General features: G+C 61.7%; 1 protein-coding gene across 3 annotated transcripts in view; it reads left to right on the top strand.

Moving 5' to 3' along the window:
• TXNRD2 (thioredoxin reductase 2) overlaps positions 1-15,703 on the top strand; it is a 34,928-nt gene extending 19,225 nt beyond the window's left edge. The window contains exons 11-18 of one of the 3 annotated variants that reach the window (XM_061170367.1): positions 1,254-1,428; positions 9,101-9,237; positions 11,502-11,597; positions 11,836-11,928; positions 13,312-13,383; positions 13,465-13,562; positions 14,408-14,613; positions 15,352-15,703. In XM_061170367.1, coding sequence (XP_061026350.1) covers positions 1,254-1,428; positions 9,101-9,237; positions 11,502-11,597; positions 11,836-11,928; positions 13,312-13,383; positions 13,465-13,562; positions 14,408-14,531 — 795 coding nt within the window. In that variant the 3' untranslated portion in view covers positions 14,532-14,613; positions 15,352-15,703. The remainder of the gene's footprint in view (positions 1-1,253; positions 1,429-9,100; positions 9,238-11,501; positions 11,598-11,835; positions 11,929-13,311; positions 13,384-13,464; positions 13,563-14,407; positions 14,614-15,351) is intronic. The other 2 variants (XM_061170366.1, XM_061170368.1) reach the window with 2 other exon arrangements.
• The last annotated feature ends 207 nt before the right edge of the window (positions 15,704-15,910 follow it).

Genomic DNA, 15,910 nt, shown 5'->3' on the forward strand with positions numbered 1-15,910 from the left:
CCTGGGTGACCGTCACGGGAGATGGTGGCCCGGCCACCATGGACTGGAAAGACGTGATGCTGAGCCAGGCCACTGCAGCCTCGCCACCTCCCCGTCCACCGCGCAGGGCAGCACCGGCCCTGGGGCACAGACTCTCTCCCTGACGGCGGACGTGCCCACGTAATGAGCGCGTGGAGTTTTTTTTAAACCAAAAACCCTCCGAGGAGATGTCACTTTAAAATCCAGGTCTGGGTTGTCATTGTCAAGACACCAGGCTCCCGGTGCCCTGCAGAGATGGGCACTGTCCATTGCACAGCTCTGGGGCAATGCACCCCTCGGTCCTGTCACCTGCTCAGTGCACACGCCCGAGCACCTGCCACAGGGACACATGTCCAGGGAAGGCCTCGAGCCTCATGCTGGACACAGGCAGAGATGGGGCCCGAGAGGCAGAGGCCCGCAGGGACATGGAGAAGGGGGCCGATGAGGCTGAGCTGGAGAGCCGGGTTGGCAGGTGGTCATGGTAGCAGGAGAGGGAGAATCTGCATGTGGTTGGCACGCGGAGACAGTGGGGTCACCAGGCTGGAGTCGGGGGAGCGGGGGGAGAGCAGGCTCCAGGTGAGGCCTCGTGGCCTGCCCACCTGTTCTGGGGGACAGACAAGGCTCCTCATGCTGGGGTGGCCCCTGAGTCAGGGGAGTTAAACAGTGACTTGTATTTTCTCCTGATGGCTTGTTCGAGCCCCCACCGTGGCCCTGGGGGCACAGCTGCCTGGGCTGAGAGGGAGGAACCCCCTGCAGCGCCTCCTTATGCCGTGCCACCTCCCCTAGCAGTTCTTGGTGAGAAGCGGAGGTGCCCACCTCCACTCCTAGCTCCCCTGCTGCTGACCCCAGCCAGGGGTCCAGGCAGGCAGAGCCCGGGAGAAGGGGTGCGTCTCTGCCATTTCAGTGAAGACTCAGTTAACTAACATCTAAAGAGAGTCCAGAGGTCACATGCACCCTAACCAAGGGGCTTGGGTCCTCAGATTTGGAGGGGGTCGGGGCGCCAGAGACTCTCCCGGCTTGGCCCTCAGCTCCGTGGAAAGCAGGGCACTCGGAGCGGGGCGGCCTGTGTGAGGCGTCCTGGAAGAAGGCGTGGGGCCCTGACCTCTTCCTTTGGACAGGCTCCCCTGGGGCCCTGGGCCTTTTCAGGCTGTAGGCCCAGGTCCTCTCCACAGGCCTCAGCAGTGACACTCCCACTGCTGCCCGGTCCTCAAGGCGTGTCCTCTTGTGCTTTGCAGCAAATGGCTTCCTTGGTCACAGAGCACATGGTGGTTCACGGCACCCGAATCCTGAGGGGCTGCACCCCCTTGAGGGTGGAGAGGCTCTCAGACAGGCGGCTCCAGGTCACCTGGGTGGACCTCGCCTCCGACAAGAAGGACACAGGCACCTTTGACACCGTCCTGTGGGCCGTAGGTAAGGATGCTCAGGACCCTGTGCTCCTGCGCACACTTGGGGGACCAGGCGAGGGACCATGTGATTGTGCGCGCACTCGGGGGACAAGGTGTGGGACCACGTGCTCCTGCGCGCACTCAGGGACCAGGTGCGGGACCAGGTGCTCCTACGCACACTCGGGGGACAAGGCGTGCCGCCTTCCCCTCCATTGGGCATCTTGGCCCCCTTCTCGCCACTCCCGGCGCCCGTCACCCTGCTGGCTCTGGGGTGGGGGGGTGGATAAAGGCCATGGGTCGGCCCTGACCAGCCTCGCTCCTCCTCCGTCCGAGCACACTGTGCTCTCCTGGTCTTTCTTCCCCAGCGCTCCTCGTTCTGGAAATGAAAACCAAGGAAGAGCTGTGGATGGTGGGTCGCAGGCAGCTGGGTTTTCGTCGGGGAGACTAGTTAGTCCTACGGGCGGTTTATCGAGGCCTCGTGTACATTTCCTACTAACTTTAAACCTTGGTGTAGATGTGTTTTTTTAGTAAATTAGACTTGTTTTCCACCGTAGCTTCCAGATAGCTGTTTATAACATACAAACGATAGCAGAGTTTTTACCTTTTTTTAACTGTTTTAACGTGTGAGTAACATAAAATTTACTATCTTAACCATTTTTAAGTGCTCAGTTCAGTGACATTAAGTACATTCACACACCACCCTCCATCTTCAGAACTTTTCATCGTCCCAAATGGAAACTCTGTCCCCATCAGATAACCCCCCACCCCCTCCCAGCCCCTGACCCCCACCCTCCTACTTTCTGTCTCTGTGACTCTGATGACCAGGTCCCTCAAGTGAGTGGGACCCTACAGTGTTTCCCTTTTTGTGTCTGACTTAGTTCACTGGCATTGTGTCCTGGAGGTCGTCTGTGTCGTAGCCTGTGATGGTAGGCAGTGCTGCATATGGCACACTAGGCTCATCCGGGCATTTGCCGGTGGACACTTGGGTTGCTTCTGTCTTCTGCGTGTCTTGGAAAATGCTGCTGTGGACGGTGGCACGCAGAAGCCAGCTGCTGTTACTATGTGAACATAATGGAGATGCGAACGTAATGGAGACGTGTAGCTTCTAGCCAGCTTCTCGTTGCTTCTGACGCGTCCCCTTGGCCGCCTTCAGCTCTGTGGGTCATCTTGTGTTGGGAGTGGGTGTCCTCCCAGCCTTGCCAGAAGTCACACTTTGCAGATTTGCAAAGGCAGCGTCTAGTGATAGGGCAGAGGCCCTGGGCCTTTCCCAGCAGGCGTGGGCTGGCCGCCACCCTGCCTCCCGTTCCCCGAGAGGCATGGGTCCACCTGTTTGGGGGGGTGAAGGCCAAGCAAGCGTGGCCACGCAGAAATGGCTTGTTGGTGACCTTGTCGGGCACACTCCCTCCCAGGCTGGGCCCTCCCTGCACCCGGCTGCCCCCACGGAGAAGGGGAGAGTGGATGTGGGGGGCCCCTGCCAGGGCCGGGACGGTCAGCCTGGAGAGGAATGGACTTTGAGGGTGGAGCAGAGAGTGCAGGCGCCGTGAGGGGCTCCCCACAGAGGGGCTGCGGGTCCTGCTCCCGAGGGCGTGTGGGCTCACCTGCCGGGACACCCACCTGCCTTGGTGCCTGCGGCCCGTGGGCTTGGGACCCTTTTTCCTGATCTGTCTGCTTGCATTTTAAACGTAGGGACGGTCAGTGTCTTCGTTCTCCCGTGTTTCCAGCCCGTGGGTCTCTTCGTGCTGAGCCCGGTCACTCGTCCCCCGTCTGGGCCTGGGCTCTGAGTCCGTGTGGCCATCAGACTTGTTGTCCAGCTCCACAGCACTCGGCGAGTGTGCAGAGCCCTCAGAGGGCCTGTCCCCCAGTGTTTGTCCACCCCAGCTGCCCAGGCCCCTGCGTCCCCGGAGGTGGGCCCAGGCAGCAGTGCACTTCTGCGAAGCTGAGATGCTCAGAGTAGTGGGAAATCAGAAAATGAAATAAACTCCGGAGGAGTCAGCGATTCACTTCTGAGGAACAAAGCAAAGATCTGAAATGCCCCAGAGTGAACTTACTGCCTCTTGACCAAGATCCGCTAAATTACCAGAGGAAATGTTCTTGACCAAATTGTAAAAGTAAATTTTACGTAGGTTTATTTTGATGAACGCTACTCAGACCCAGAAACGTAAACTGATGGTTATTAATTTAAAATCCGTTCTAACTGACGAGGTGGCTGGTTCCCCCCCCAACTTGCACCCCATCCTCCCACTTGGTCCCCAATGCCTTTGTACTGAGGCGCGGGCTTGCACCCAGATGCCATCAGCTGAGCCCACACTGCTGGCGGCAGCCAGAGGGCGAGGGGCCGGGCCCTCGGAAAGCCTCAGGGTCCTCCCAGCATCCAGACGACCCTGGTGGGCGGCAGGCAAGGCCCCGGGAGCCCTCCCCAACTGGGAGTTTTGTTTTCTGTATTTTCAAAAAGAGCATCCCCCAGACAGTCTGCCGGGCGTGATTGATGCTGGGGGTGGAAGCTTTTCACAGTCCTTGGCCTCTGACCTTGCTTTCCGAGGCGGCGCTGCGGTGGCGGGTTCCTGGCACGCCTCCTGGGTCTGCACGGGCAAGTGCTGGCGGGGCCACTGCTCCCGCCGGGTTTTGTAAACATTCAGGAACCATTTCCCAGTTTAACAACTGGGAATGTTCTCCGCCCGTTTACCAGGTAAGCCTTGAACCAAGCGTTATTTCTACTTGCAACAAAGGGTGATCCTGGAGGTCAAAATACAACGACCTGGGCGGCATGGCTGAGGAGGCAAAGACCTCGCAGACCGTAGGTCTGCCCAGAAGCCAGTGCTGCATCCACACCGGCTGGACTTGACGTGTTAAAAATGAAAAGGGAAAGATGCGCCTCATGCCCTGTGGACGGTCCACGTGGACGGCCTTGGCCACAGCCGACGAGGCTCACAGACGCGGGGATGGGACGTGGGCCCTGCAGTCTGCCAGCCTCTTCCTCGGTGCAGCCTTGATCTCCACGTGGTGGATTAAACACATTAGCAGCTAAAGCAGTTAATTGCTGTGCAGGGGGCCAGCTCATTGTTTGTCTGTGAATCACCCACCCACACCAGGTGTCTTAGATAACAGGCTGGGAACTCGCAGGAGGAGGATTTCCTGTCTGCAGATGTGCCGATTACGGTGCTGAGTGAAGACAGTCAGCCCGCCTGCCGCAGGCTCGTGTTCACCCGCACAGTTAACCACTTGTGGCCTGGAGCCTGGCTGTGGAGCGGGGGCGGGAGCAGGACTGGCTGGCCCTGAGTGGACACCTCCGAGCAGGAACCCTCAGCTTCCGTGTAGCTTCCTCTTGTTTTAAAGAATGGCTGGAGCACCATGGCCTCGGAAAAACCAGGAGCTGAAACGGTCCCAGGCTCCTCAGCATCTCCAGCCTCCAGGGAAGGATGAAGGCTCTGGCATGTCCATCCCTGGGCCACAGGAGCCCTGCCCAAGTTGGAAGAGCCCACCCAGGTGGCCACTGTTACGGGGTCCAGAGTGCCTGCCTCGAGACAGGGCAGGGGGAGTCAGCCCCTGAAGCCATCTCCTCTTCTTCAGGCTTTGTCTTAGCAAAAAGCCATTGCCGTTTACCTGTGTCATGTTTGAGCCTCAAACGTGGGGAAAGGGAGCTCGTGAGACCTGGCTCAGGACTGGAGGCCAGCTTCCCAACTGCACCCAATGACCACACTGAAGCCCTCGGGCCCGAGGACACAGTGATGGGGGCCCGAGGTGCCCAGGATGCCTGCAGCCGGGGCCCTTTCTCCGTCCAGGGCCGCCTCTTGGAGGTTGGGGAGGAGCTGGTAGTCTGAGCGCGGATGCAACCTGGTTGGGCCAGCCTCGGGCCAAGGCTACCAGGCCTGTTCCCTGGGACCGCGTCTTGCTGTGGCTGCGGGAGACCCCAGTGTGGCTATGTTCTCTTAGGTGGGGACTCCACAGTGGCCTGCCTGTGCCCCCTGGGAGGGTCACCCAGGGTGGGTCCCTGCCTCCCGGCACCTTGCAGGCTGCCTGTGCACCCTTGCTGCGGTCTGTCCGACCACAGCCCGTGCTCACCTTTCACACTCCTGTCGGCACTTAAATCTTCCCTCGTTACACGATCCCCCTGCTTGTTGGGAAGTGTGCTCCAAGGAGGCGTGAAATTGGAGGGAACGCCCGTCTTCCTGTAACGGGAGGCAAGGGGCACGTGAGAGGACGTGTGTCTCGTTGTCTGCGTCCCCGTGTGCCGCAGAGCAGGTAGCCATGACCAGCAGCTCGTGGTTCTCCCAGTGCGACCAGAGGAGGCTGGACTGGCCCGGTCGCACCAAGAGCTCTCGGGCGCAACGCTGCCCTGGGTGTCCTGGGCAGACTGCGCTGGGAGGGAGGGCCATCCCAGCTTCGAGGCACCGGGGCTCACACAGTCCCCCCGAGGGACTCTGGCCAGCAGGCGAGGGGCAGCTCCAAGGGCAGGGTGTGTGGACATCACCTCGAAGGAGGAAGCTGGGTGTCTGCTCGTACGTGGGGTTCTAGTGCTCTCGTCATTTGTAGTAAGCACGGCAGCGAGTCACGCGGGTTTTAAGGAAGAAACTCTTACAAGGCAAGAGAATCACGAGGATGCGTATAAATGAATGAAAAGGGCAGGATCGGACATTCTCAAGAGGAGACACAGCTAATTTAACATGTGGCCAAAAAAACACCGAATTTTACTAGTAGTCAAAGAAGCGCAAATTCAGTCCTCACAGTCCCCCCTCCACCGCCCTGCAAATGAGCAGAGCCCACTGCCACTGAGGAGGGGGCAGCCCTGCCTGCGCCCCGAAGCCCCCCTGAGGATGCCATCCTTATCCTGGGGGCCCACCAACCCCGTGCAGGGCGAGGAGCAGGCAGCCCGCGTGCCGGACAGGGCAGCGTGTGACCGTGACATGCAGGGTGACCGGGACGGGCCTCCACCAATCGTGGGAGGAGCACTACCTGCACACACGGTGCGAGGGAGGCGGTCGGAGGACGACGTGACCGTTGCCATGTAAGCCCAGCCTGGGCCTGAGCTGGCATCCGAGCGACCAGCCACTGGGTACCCCCCCGGACCCCACAGCCGTTTTCCATCTTCCTCTGGGGCTCTGGGCCTGAGCTGAAAGGGAGGGCATGACCCCCTGCTCTGAGCACGAGGGGGCAGCGCGGCAGAGGGCGTGGGCCTGTCCCTCCCTGTGTGACCCCTGTCCAGGGCTTGCCCACCCCAGGCCTCATCCGTAAGGCCCAGCTTCCAAGCCCTGAGGTGCCCGCGGCTGCCCCTGGGGCTTCGCCTGCTCCAGCCCCTCCCTTCACTGTTCATTCTGGAAGCGTCAGTGGAGTGCCTGCTGCATGCGGCCTGTTCTTCACTGTACTGCCCCCCACCCCCCATCAACCATCCATTTATTCTTTTTACCAGTGGCCTGGCTCACACATCCCACATACTTTCCAAGTTCACGTACGCAGAGCGTCCTAAAAAATCCTGGCTTCAAAATGGACTGCAGAGGCCACCTAACTCCAGCATATGTTACCGTCTCCTGTTACTACTTTCAAATTTATCTTTATTTCCTTCGGGATCTGGGATATGGTTTGCTGGCATCTGCAAGGTGTGTAGTTACCATGGTTACCACAGGCGCAGGAGGAAGCACTCTTGACCTCCTGTGACCAGCCAGGCAGGGGTGCAGGGGAGAGCCCGGGACAGCGTGGCTGGCATCAGAGCAGCTGGTCCAAGTGCTGCCGGCTTTGCCCTCGGACTCTCCAGCCCCAGCCCAGATTGTCACCGGGAGGCGCAGGGCCCGGGGGCCTGGGGAGGAACCTGAGGACTGAGCTATGAGCCCCTGCATAAGGGACTGTCGCCCACTAAGCCCATGCCCTCCAGTCCTGCCTGTGGGGCCAGCTCCTTCCTCTCTGGGAGCACAGTCCAGTCCCCTCCCAGGTGCCCACTGGGTCCCCAGGCGCCTTGGCAGGATGCTGGGCAGGCGGCAAGTCCCACTCTGCACTCATGGGTCTCCATCAGGACCATAGGGCCAGCACTGGTACCGTCAGAAGGTGGGGCCCTCCTGGCCTTGCACTGCCTGTGTCCAATCTGACGGCGAAGGGCGCCAGCCCTCAGCCCCCGATTCCTGGGGCCGAGCCGAATGCAGAGGCCGGAGCCATCGGCTCAAGAAGCAGGCTTAGCTGAGCCTGTGTTTTGACTTCCCGCCAGGAGAGCAGCTGGAGACTTAAGGCTCCCCTCCCTGGGCTCCACCAGCCGCCACCCGACCTCTGGGGCCTGAGCCGTGGAAGCTGTGGGAAGTGTGCCTTTGAAGTCATGCGTCCTGCCGTCGGGATCCCCCAGCCACGGTGACGGGGGTCACCTGCTGCCCCCCTGGGGTCGGACAGGAAGAGCGGCCCTTGCCACCCTGGCTCGACGAGGCCACATCGTCTGAACTGGGAGAGAAAGGGTGGTGAGGCAGCTCAGCTGTGATGGGGCCCAGGCTGTGAGCACACGGAGCCGGCAGTGCCTGACACTGCCCCTCCTGGCCTCTCCCCCAAGAGCAGGGTTCGTGCTCTGACTGCCTGCAAGGATGGGTGGGTGTGCAGTGCAGGCCCTGGAGGTCTTGGAGCTGGGGCTGCCCGGGGAGTGGGGGGGCGAGGTCGTGCACACTGTCTGCCTCCTTTGGGTCAGCTCGTGGGCCATGGGTGCCGGGGGAACGGCCGCTGCCAGATGTGGGGACACGAGGCCACAGCCTCGTGGCAGAGAGAGGTAAACCCACGTGGAGCACCGTCCTGCCTCGCACAAGCTGCAGGAGGGGTGTCTTGGTGGGGGCGGAGGCCAGCCCGGGGGGCCACGTGAGGACACTGAGACACCCCTGCCGGGAAATGCACACAGAGGATGGGGCCCCAGTGTCTGTGAGGCCTGGGTCCTGTTTCCGACTTCCCCTTGGGCTGATGCCTTCAGAGGCTGCAAGGTCCTGTCGGGCTGAGCCTGCGGCCGTGCTGATCCTTCCCGTCCATCACTCCACCATGTGGCCTAGGGTCCCTGGCCCCTCGGAGTCCGGCTGGGGCTGGGGGCACATCGCCCTTGGTTGCTGCTGCTTCTACACCGTTTCTGTGGTCAGAGCCAGGAGCCTTGTATTTTTAAAAAATCATGAATTTCCCATTCAAAGTTGACGTTACGGAGTTTGAACCGTCCTCTTTGAGTGACATGTAGGACCTGTTAGCATCTGCACTTGTGGGGACGTGACCCTCGGAGGTACAGTTCCAATGTGGGTTCGCAGGGTCTCCCGAGTTGTCTTTCCACGTGTTCTGTTACAATAGACCCCTTTGTTTTAGGTTGTTTATGGGTTATAGGGATTTTTTCCACATTTAATTTTACTTTTTGAATATGTATACGTATAAACTGTGTATATGATTTAAAGAAACAAAATTGTATCATAGGATGTGTTTAGGAGGGTCTTGTTGCTGACTCTCCATCCACCCCATTTCCTCCCCATTCCTGCTCCATCCTTTCATTGAGTCTCTATGCGGGTGTTTGTGTGTGCACATGTATACACACGTGTGTGTATACGTACATACATGTGTGAGCGCGTGTTTGAGGCCCTTGGCACTGTTGGTGCTTGATGCCTTACCAATTCTGAGTGGACATTCTGAGAAGGGTTTTAAATAAAACAAGGAATCTCGGTCAGAACCACCAACAAAAACCTCCCAGCCTTGCTCTTTGTGTCCTTCAGGCCGAGTTCCAGAAACCAGAGGTCTGAATTTGGAGAAGGCTGGTGTGCGTACCAACCCCAACACTCAGAAGATCCTGGTTGACGCCCAGGAAGCCACCTCCGTCCCCCACATCTATGCCATCGGAGACGTGGCGGAGGTACGGCCTGCGCCGCTGCCTCCCCCAACCCCGTCCCCCGACCCCGTACCCCTGCCATGTGGCTCACATGGGCTCTGCGCTGAGCCCCAGGCGCTGAGCATCACCCCCGCCTCCACGCTCCTCCTCTCTGTGGACGGGCAGGCGGACAAGGGGGCACCGTCCACAGATCCTGCCGTGAAGCTCCTCACGGGTCAGCTCTGAGGGATGGTGTCTGTTTGCACACCATGCAGCAGCCTTGACCTCCTGGCCTTGGTTTACCTCTGATCTTGGGCGGTCAGCACCACCATGAGCCTGGCTTGGGAGGCATCGGTCAGTGGCCCCCCTTACGGGCCCAGCAACACTGGGGGCTGCTCAGCTATGGGCCCCAGCGCCTCAGGATCAGTCGGCCTGTCCTGCACGCGTGCATCACGTCCCGAGGAGGGCAGTCAGGGCAGGGTCCCAATCATAGGCTGGGCCCCCAGACCTAGCAGGCCTCTCCACGGTGCCGCCACAAAGCGCCACGAACTGGGTGGTCAGAACAGCAGAATTTGTTCCCTCCTGCTCTGGAGGCCCAAAATCCGAGGTCAAGGCGTCAGGGCTGCGCTCCCTCCTCTGGGGAGGACCCTCCTCGCCAGGTCCAGCTTCTGAGGCCCCGGGTATCTTCACAAGCATCTCCTCCGGGGCCTGCCTGTCCCTGGATTTAGGGCCGCCTGAATCCAGGCTGGCCTCACGTCAATCCTCACTTTAATTACCCCTGCAAAGACCCCGACTTCCCAGGAGGGCACAGCCTGAGGTTCTGGGGGGACATGAGTTTGGGGGTGCTGTGAAACCCACCGTGGTGTTAGTTTACGTTCATTCTTCACACATTGAGCACCAGGCACTTTTCTGGGTTCTGGGGTCACTGCAGGAACAGACAGAAGTCCCAGCACTCGTGGAGGTGACGTTCTGTCACAGTCACAGATGACAAGCAAATGAGCTATTTCAGGTGTCAGGAGATGCTCAGTGTGGGGGGTCAGAAAGGTGGCAGTTGTCATCGATGCTGTGGGACCGCCCCTCCCTCAGCCTCCCCAGCCTCTGCTGCAGCTTGTGATAGGTGGGAGGCTTCCAGAGAGCCTGGCACACATGTGGAGATGGGCGGGGCGGGGAGGCCATGCATGGCTGGGCCTCCCTTTGTTCCCGAAGGGCCAGCCTGCTCATCTGGAGACAGTCTGTCCTGCACTACAGCCTGGCCCCGGTGTCCCCAATGTCCCAGGGGGGCCGCCCCCGCTGTGGCCAGTGCTCAGATGGGAGCCAGTTGGCTGCCACTTGAGCCTTGAGCCCCCCATGAACCCAGGCTCATGAGATGCAGCGTGGGAAACAGACCTCTGTGTCGTGACCGCGGGGACAGCCCACTGGGTGCGTCAGAGCTCCAGCCACTCCCCCCGCTGGGTCATCTGGCCACCTAGTCGGCCCATTGGTGTGGATGAGGCTTCACGATTGCTCGCTGCCCCGGGGACCTGGCCGCTTAGCTGGGCAGTGCTGTGTCTTAAAACACTCAGCCTGCTCCCTCAGAAAGGTCACTCTGAGCAGCAAGAAACGTTAACCCCCAGGGGTCTGGCGAGGGGAGGCCGTGGTTCAGGGAGACCTCCTGTGCCGTGTGGGCTGTGTCCCCGTTAGTCAGGCCAGTGGAATGCACGGGCTGCCTACGCGGCTTTATCGCTGCCGATCTCCATTCATTTCTGGAATGTCAAACAACATCTGCATTTCCTGCTGCTGCAGGGGTGATTGGCAGCCAGTCCCAGGCCGACGCGTGTGGGGACACAGGGGCTGTGCCACCCCTTGCTCCCCGGCAGGACACACCCTGGGGCAGAGGCCTCCACGGAACGGCGTCCGATCTGGGCTCGGTAATGGGCTTGACGTGCCAGACAAGCTGCGTGTCGGAGCCCACTGCTGCTCCCAGGGCCCGTCTTAGCCCGAATCCGTTAGTGCGAATGGGTAAATGGTGGCTGGGTCCCTTTTGAGCTTTGTTGTGGGGGCAGCTCTGCAAAGGCACTGACGTGAAGAAGGGGTCCTGAGAGAAGTCACAAGTGGGTACGGGCGGTGTAGCCGGTGTGGCCGGGCTCGTTAGCGGCTCACCCCCTTTTCCAGGGAAGGGGCCGTGACCACAGGTGTCTCCCCCGAGCAGGACAGAGGAGAGCATGCGGGAACAAGCAGAGGCAAAATGCGTCTGGGGGAGACGCCCCACTGGGAAGGTGGTACCCCCATTGAGGGTCAAGCTGAAGTAACCCCGTGCTCCCACCTTCCAGGGGCGGCCAGAGCTGACGCCCACGGCTATCATGGCCGGGAGGCTCTTAGCCCAGCGGCTCTGCAGTCGGTCCTCAGACCTGATGGACTATGACAACGTGAGTGCCCCTCCTCTTCAGACGCCACTTCCAGCCTGCGGGAGCTGCAGCTTGTTCTGGGGGTGCACGTGTGTCTGTGCATGTGAGCATGTGCGTGTGTGCGTGTGTGCCTGTGTGTGAGGTGCAGCCCGGGAACAAGCGAGGGAGTCGCCCGTCCAGGGACTGGCCTGCAACTACTGCTCTCGGTGTACCCCAGTGGGGTCTTCACTCTGGTGCCTGATCCCGGCCCACCCTCCAGGTCCCCACGACGGTCTTCACACCGCTGGAGTATGGCTGTGTGGGGCTGTCAGAGGAGGAGGCCGTGGCTCGCCATGGAGAGGAGCGTGTGGAGGTGAGTCAGGGCCCTGGGGAGGGGGCTGCCAGGACACAGGCCTGTGTGGCCCTCCACCCCATCATGGCCGCCCCCCACAGAGGCCCGCGGCAAGCGGGAGTGTTGGCGTCCTGCTTCCCGGGGCCTGCAGCTTGGCAGGGCGGGGCGTGGGGCCCGGAACGATGGCTGTGATGGGCTGGCGGTGCTGGCGGGCAGCCCCGGGAATGAGGGGGCCTTTGGGCTGCGGCCCACCTCAGCGGGGTGGGGTGCATGTCTGCCTTGACCTGAAAGACTCCTCCTGCCCTCCGACCTCTGCTCGCCTCCACCCCTGCCCTTCTGCCCCCTCCTGGCCCTGTGCCTCCTCCACGAGTCTGGTCCTTGTGGGCCTCTGACAGCCCAGACCCAGGCATCCACCCCGGAGGGGTGGGTTTGTCATCAGACGGGGGTTTCTCTGGGGTCTGCTTTGGCCACAGTGTGTGCCCCAGGTAGCCTGGTGGGCTGTGGGTGCTGTGGCAGCTTGCAGGCGGGCTGGAAGAAACCGGACCCCCGTGGCCACCAGAGCGGCCGGGGGCCCTTTGGGAATGAGTGCCCAGGCTCCAGTGCCTGCCCTGCATCCCTGCGCCCTGGTCCCCTCCATCAACGGCACTTTATTTGCTATTTTTGTTCAATTCATCATAAGTGCCCTGGGACATGTGTCCATGGCATTCCGTGATGTTGTTTTATGTTTCACAATGTTGAATGGCCAAATGCCCTTTGTTTGTTTTCTTTTCAATTCTGTCTTCGTTAGAACAATATTCTCTGAAGCTGCATTAATTAATAATGGCTGTGCAGCACATGTGAGGGCTCTGCTCATATTTTACTCGGCCGCAGCCCCGAACGCGCTATCGGCCCTTCTCAGGCGCTGAAAGCCTTTGTCCAGCAGCTCCGGTGGGGGCCGCGCCCGCCCCGCCTCCTGGCTCGAGTGAGGGCCCGGCGAGCACCGAGGTGCCCGAGGGAGGCCAGATGGGCGGCCGGGCCCCCCTTTCACTGCCCGCGGTCGCCCCGTCCATTCTCTGCAGTGTCCACCTGGGCTGTGCTCCTGGGCGGTGCCCGTGCCTGCACTGAGCCTTGGGCTCTGGGGCAAGTCAGAGGGTGGCCAGTCTTCACCCGTTCTACTGCTGTAGTTCTTGGGGGTCTTGGGCCTGGTGGGAGAGGGTCTGTCCGCAGGCTGCCGTGCCGGGAGGAGAGGGGTGCCTCCGAGGCCAGCCGAGCCTTGTCCTTGCCCCAGACCACAACCTGCGGGCTGAGTGGGCAGTTCCGCGCCCCCCCACCACCACTGTGCCCACAGCCTGTCGAGCTGTAAAATACCTCCGGGGCTTATTTTGCTGCAGCCGCTGACCCAGGAATCGGTGTCTTGTCACCCAGGTTTATCACGCGTATTATAAACCACTGGAGTTCGTGATGCCTGAACGGGACGCGTCCCAGTGTTACATAAAGGTGAGCATCCCCGTGGGCCTGGCTGGGATGAGAGAGAGCCCCCACGGCCGCGCACGCCCCTGCTGACCATGTGCCTTTCAGATGGTGTGTCTGCGGGAGCCCCCACAGCTGGTGCTGGGCCTGCACTTCCTTGGCCCCAATGCTGGCGAAGTTACTCAAGGATTTGCTCTGGGGATCAAGTAAGTCCACAGGAATGTCGGCCGTTACGTGACACTCAGGCTGGGGTCCCCCGAAAGTCAGCGGCACCGCTGTCGGAAGTCTGCCACATCAGGGTCACTCGTGGTCATGTTTTCAGAGAGGGTCTGCCCAACGGGACGGGTCCAGTCGGTCACCTGAGAGGTGGCCATGTCCATCTCTGGCCGGGCCACCGGGGGGAACAGGCTTGTGTCCCCAGCCAGCCCTGAGGGGCACGGTGGGTCTTCTCTGCTCAGAATGAGGGTTGGGGGCTGTGTGCCCAGGCAGTCAGGAGCAGGGCCTCGGCATCAAGTGTGCTGGGAGGGCCGCCCGGGGGGCACGTGTCCTGTGGGGCCGGTCCCAGCTGCAGGCTGTGCATGGCGGGGCCCCGGGGCCCGTGCTGTGGAAGCTCTGGTGGGGGTGGGTTTCTGGGTGTGAAGAGGCCAGGCAGCTGGTGAGGGGCTGTCAGAGGCAGGAGGGCTGGGGTGAAGCAGAGGGAGGGGGCTGAACTCAGAGAGGAGGGCGAGTGGGCCTGTGCCTGGTGGGCTGGGGGCAGCAGGAGGCCAGGCCAGGCAGGTGGGAGGTGGGCCGGAGGTGGGGCTGCCTGGCTGCTGCAGGCTCGGGGTGTTTGCTTCAAGGGAGGTGGGGCGGGGCCAGCATAGGTGTTGGCAGGTGTTCCTGGCTGCCAGCTGGAGAAGAGAGGATGGGGGCCAGGGCTGGGGGACGGTGAGGAGACCGTGACTTCCCAGCTCTCCCCCGTGTGCTGCCACCTGAGGATGGGGGCGGGGGGGACTCGAACACGCCTCCCTGCACTGACTCGTCCCCCGAATCCCCTGTCCCCGGCGTGCAGGTGTGGGGCCTCCTACCAGCAGGTGATGCGGACGGTGGGCATCCACCCAACCTGTGCCGAGGAGGTGGCCAAGCTGCGCATCTCCAAGCGCTCGGGCCTGGACCCCACCGTGACCGGCTGCTGAGGCTAAGCGGCCATCCCTAGACCCAGGGTGCTCAGCATGACTTCTGCCCCCACGGCCAGGCTCAGCGGAGGCTCAGAGCCAGGTACGCATGCGGGGTAGGTCCTATGTTTAAGGGGAGTAGGGTGCCACTGTGAACTGCTCTCCAGGTGCAGGAGAAGCTGCACCTGCCGAGAGGGCCCCACCCCCAACAGGGCACTCCAGACCCCGGCCGGGTTGCTGCTGCTCCTCATGTGCAGGCGGTGTCTGGAGGCCGGGGTCACCCCGTAGCGCCTGTCCTGGGGGCGGGGGGGTTGGGGACTCGGGGTGTGGAATGCTCAGTGGGCCTCCCTACCACCTGCCCCGCTCAGAACAACCCAGCTCCTTTCTCTCTTGCCCAGAAGGTGGAGACACAGCCTCGTGCTCAGAGCCGCCCGCAGTCTGGTTCTGTTAGACTTTGCAAAGCCGGGCTGAGTGGGCTGCCAGAAGCCCCGGGGTGTGATGTTTGTCCTGAGCCTCATCTAGGAGGAAATAAGCAAGTCCCTGCCTGACCCCAGCCAAGGGGATGCCTGTGGTTGGGGCCTTTCCACCTGTCAGCCTGAGAGGGGCATCCCCTGGCCGTCGGCCTTTCCTGGGTTGGGGGGGGGGTCCCGAGGGCCCCGGGAGACTGTGGACAGAGCAGTGAGCGCCCACGGGATGCCCACAGGTGGGCGTGAAGGGCCAAGCCACGGCAGAGGATCAGTGGGCAGTGGGCCAGGCCCAGAGCCTCTCCTGGGGCACCCAGGGCACTGGCTCCTCCACAGCTCCTGAACAGGGCTGCCTCTGATGAGCTTTATCATTTCAGGGTGTTTCTAACAGTTATGCACGACCTGGTGGGGCAGGGCCACCCCTCGGCTGGTTTCTCCTCTGTCCCCCGAGAGTCCCTGTGTGCAGGCAGCTGTGGGGATGTGGGGCCACCCCATGCTGACCCCCATCCTCGGCAGGCAGGATGCTGGAGGCCGAGCCCGGGCGAGCCGCGCCCCTGCCCAGTGCATCTGGACCAACCACCGAGCGCCCTGCAGGGATGGCCCAGGCCTGCATCTCGCATCCCCGCCCGTGCCAGATGATGACGACTTGTGCAGAAACCCCCCGCGGGCTGCCCACGTCTGAGTCCACTGGCGTTTCCAGGGCACAAATAAAGAGGGTGTTTTCCGGAAGCGTGCCCTGCCCATGATGTCCCCAACGCGCCCGGGGTGGCCGCCCGTCTGTCACCCCCTTGTCATGGGGAATCCCTTCCGAGTCATGCTGTGCCGGGGTCAGCGTGCGGGGGGCCCCCAGCACCCCGCCCCGGAGGACCCCGCCTTTCCTCCTGGAGCAGAGCCTCCTGGGAACGCAAGCTGTGTTCCAGAGCCACCTGCCAGCGC

This window comes from Eubalaena glacialis, chromosome 15, assembly GCF_028564815.1.
Source record: "Eubalaena glacialis isolate mEubGla1 chromosome 15, mEubGla1.1.hap2.+ XY, whole genome shotgun sequence".
In the NCBI taxonomy this organism is placed as follows: Eukaryota; Metazoa; Chordata; class Mammalia; order Artiodactyla; family Balaenidae; genus Eubalaena; species Eubalaena glacialis.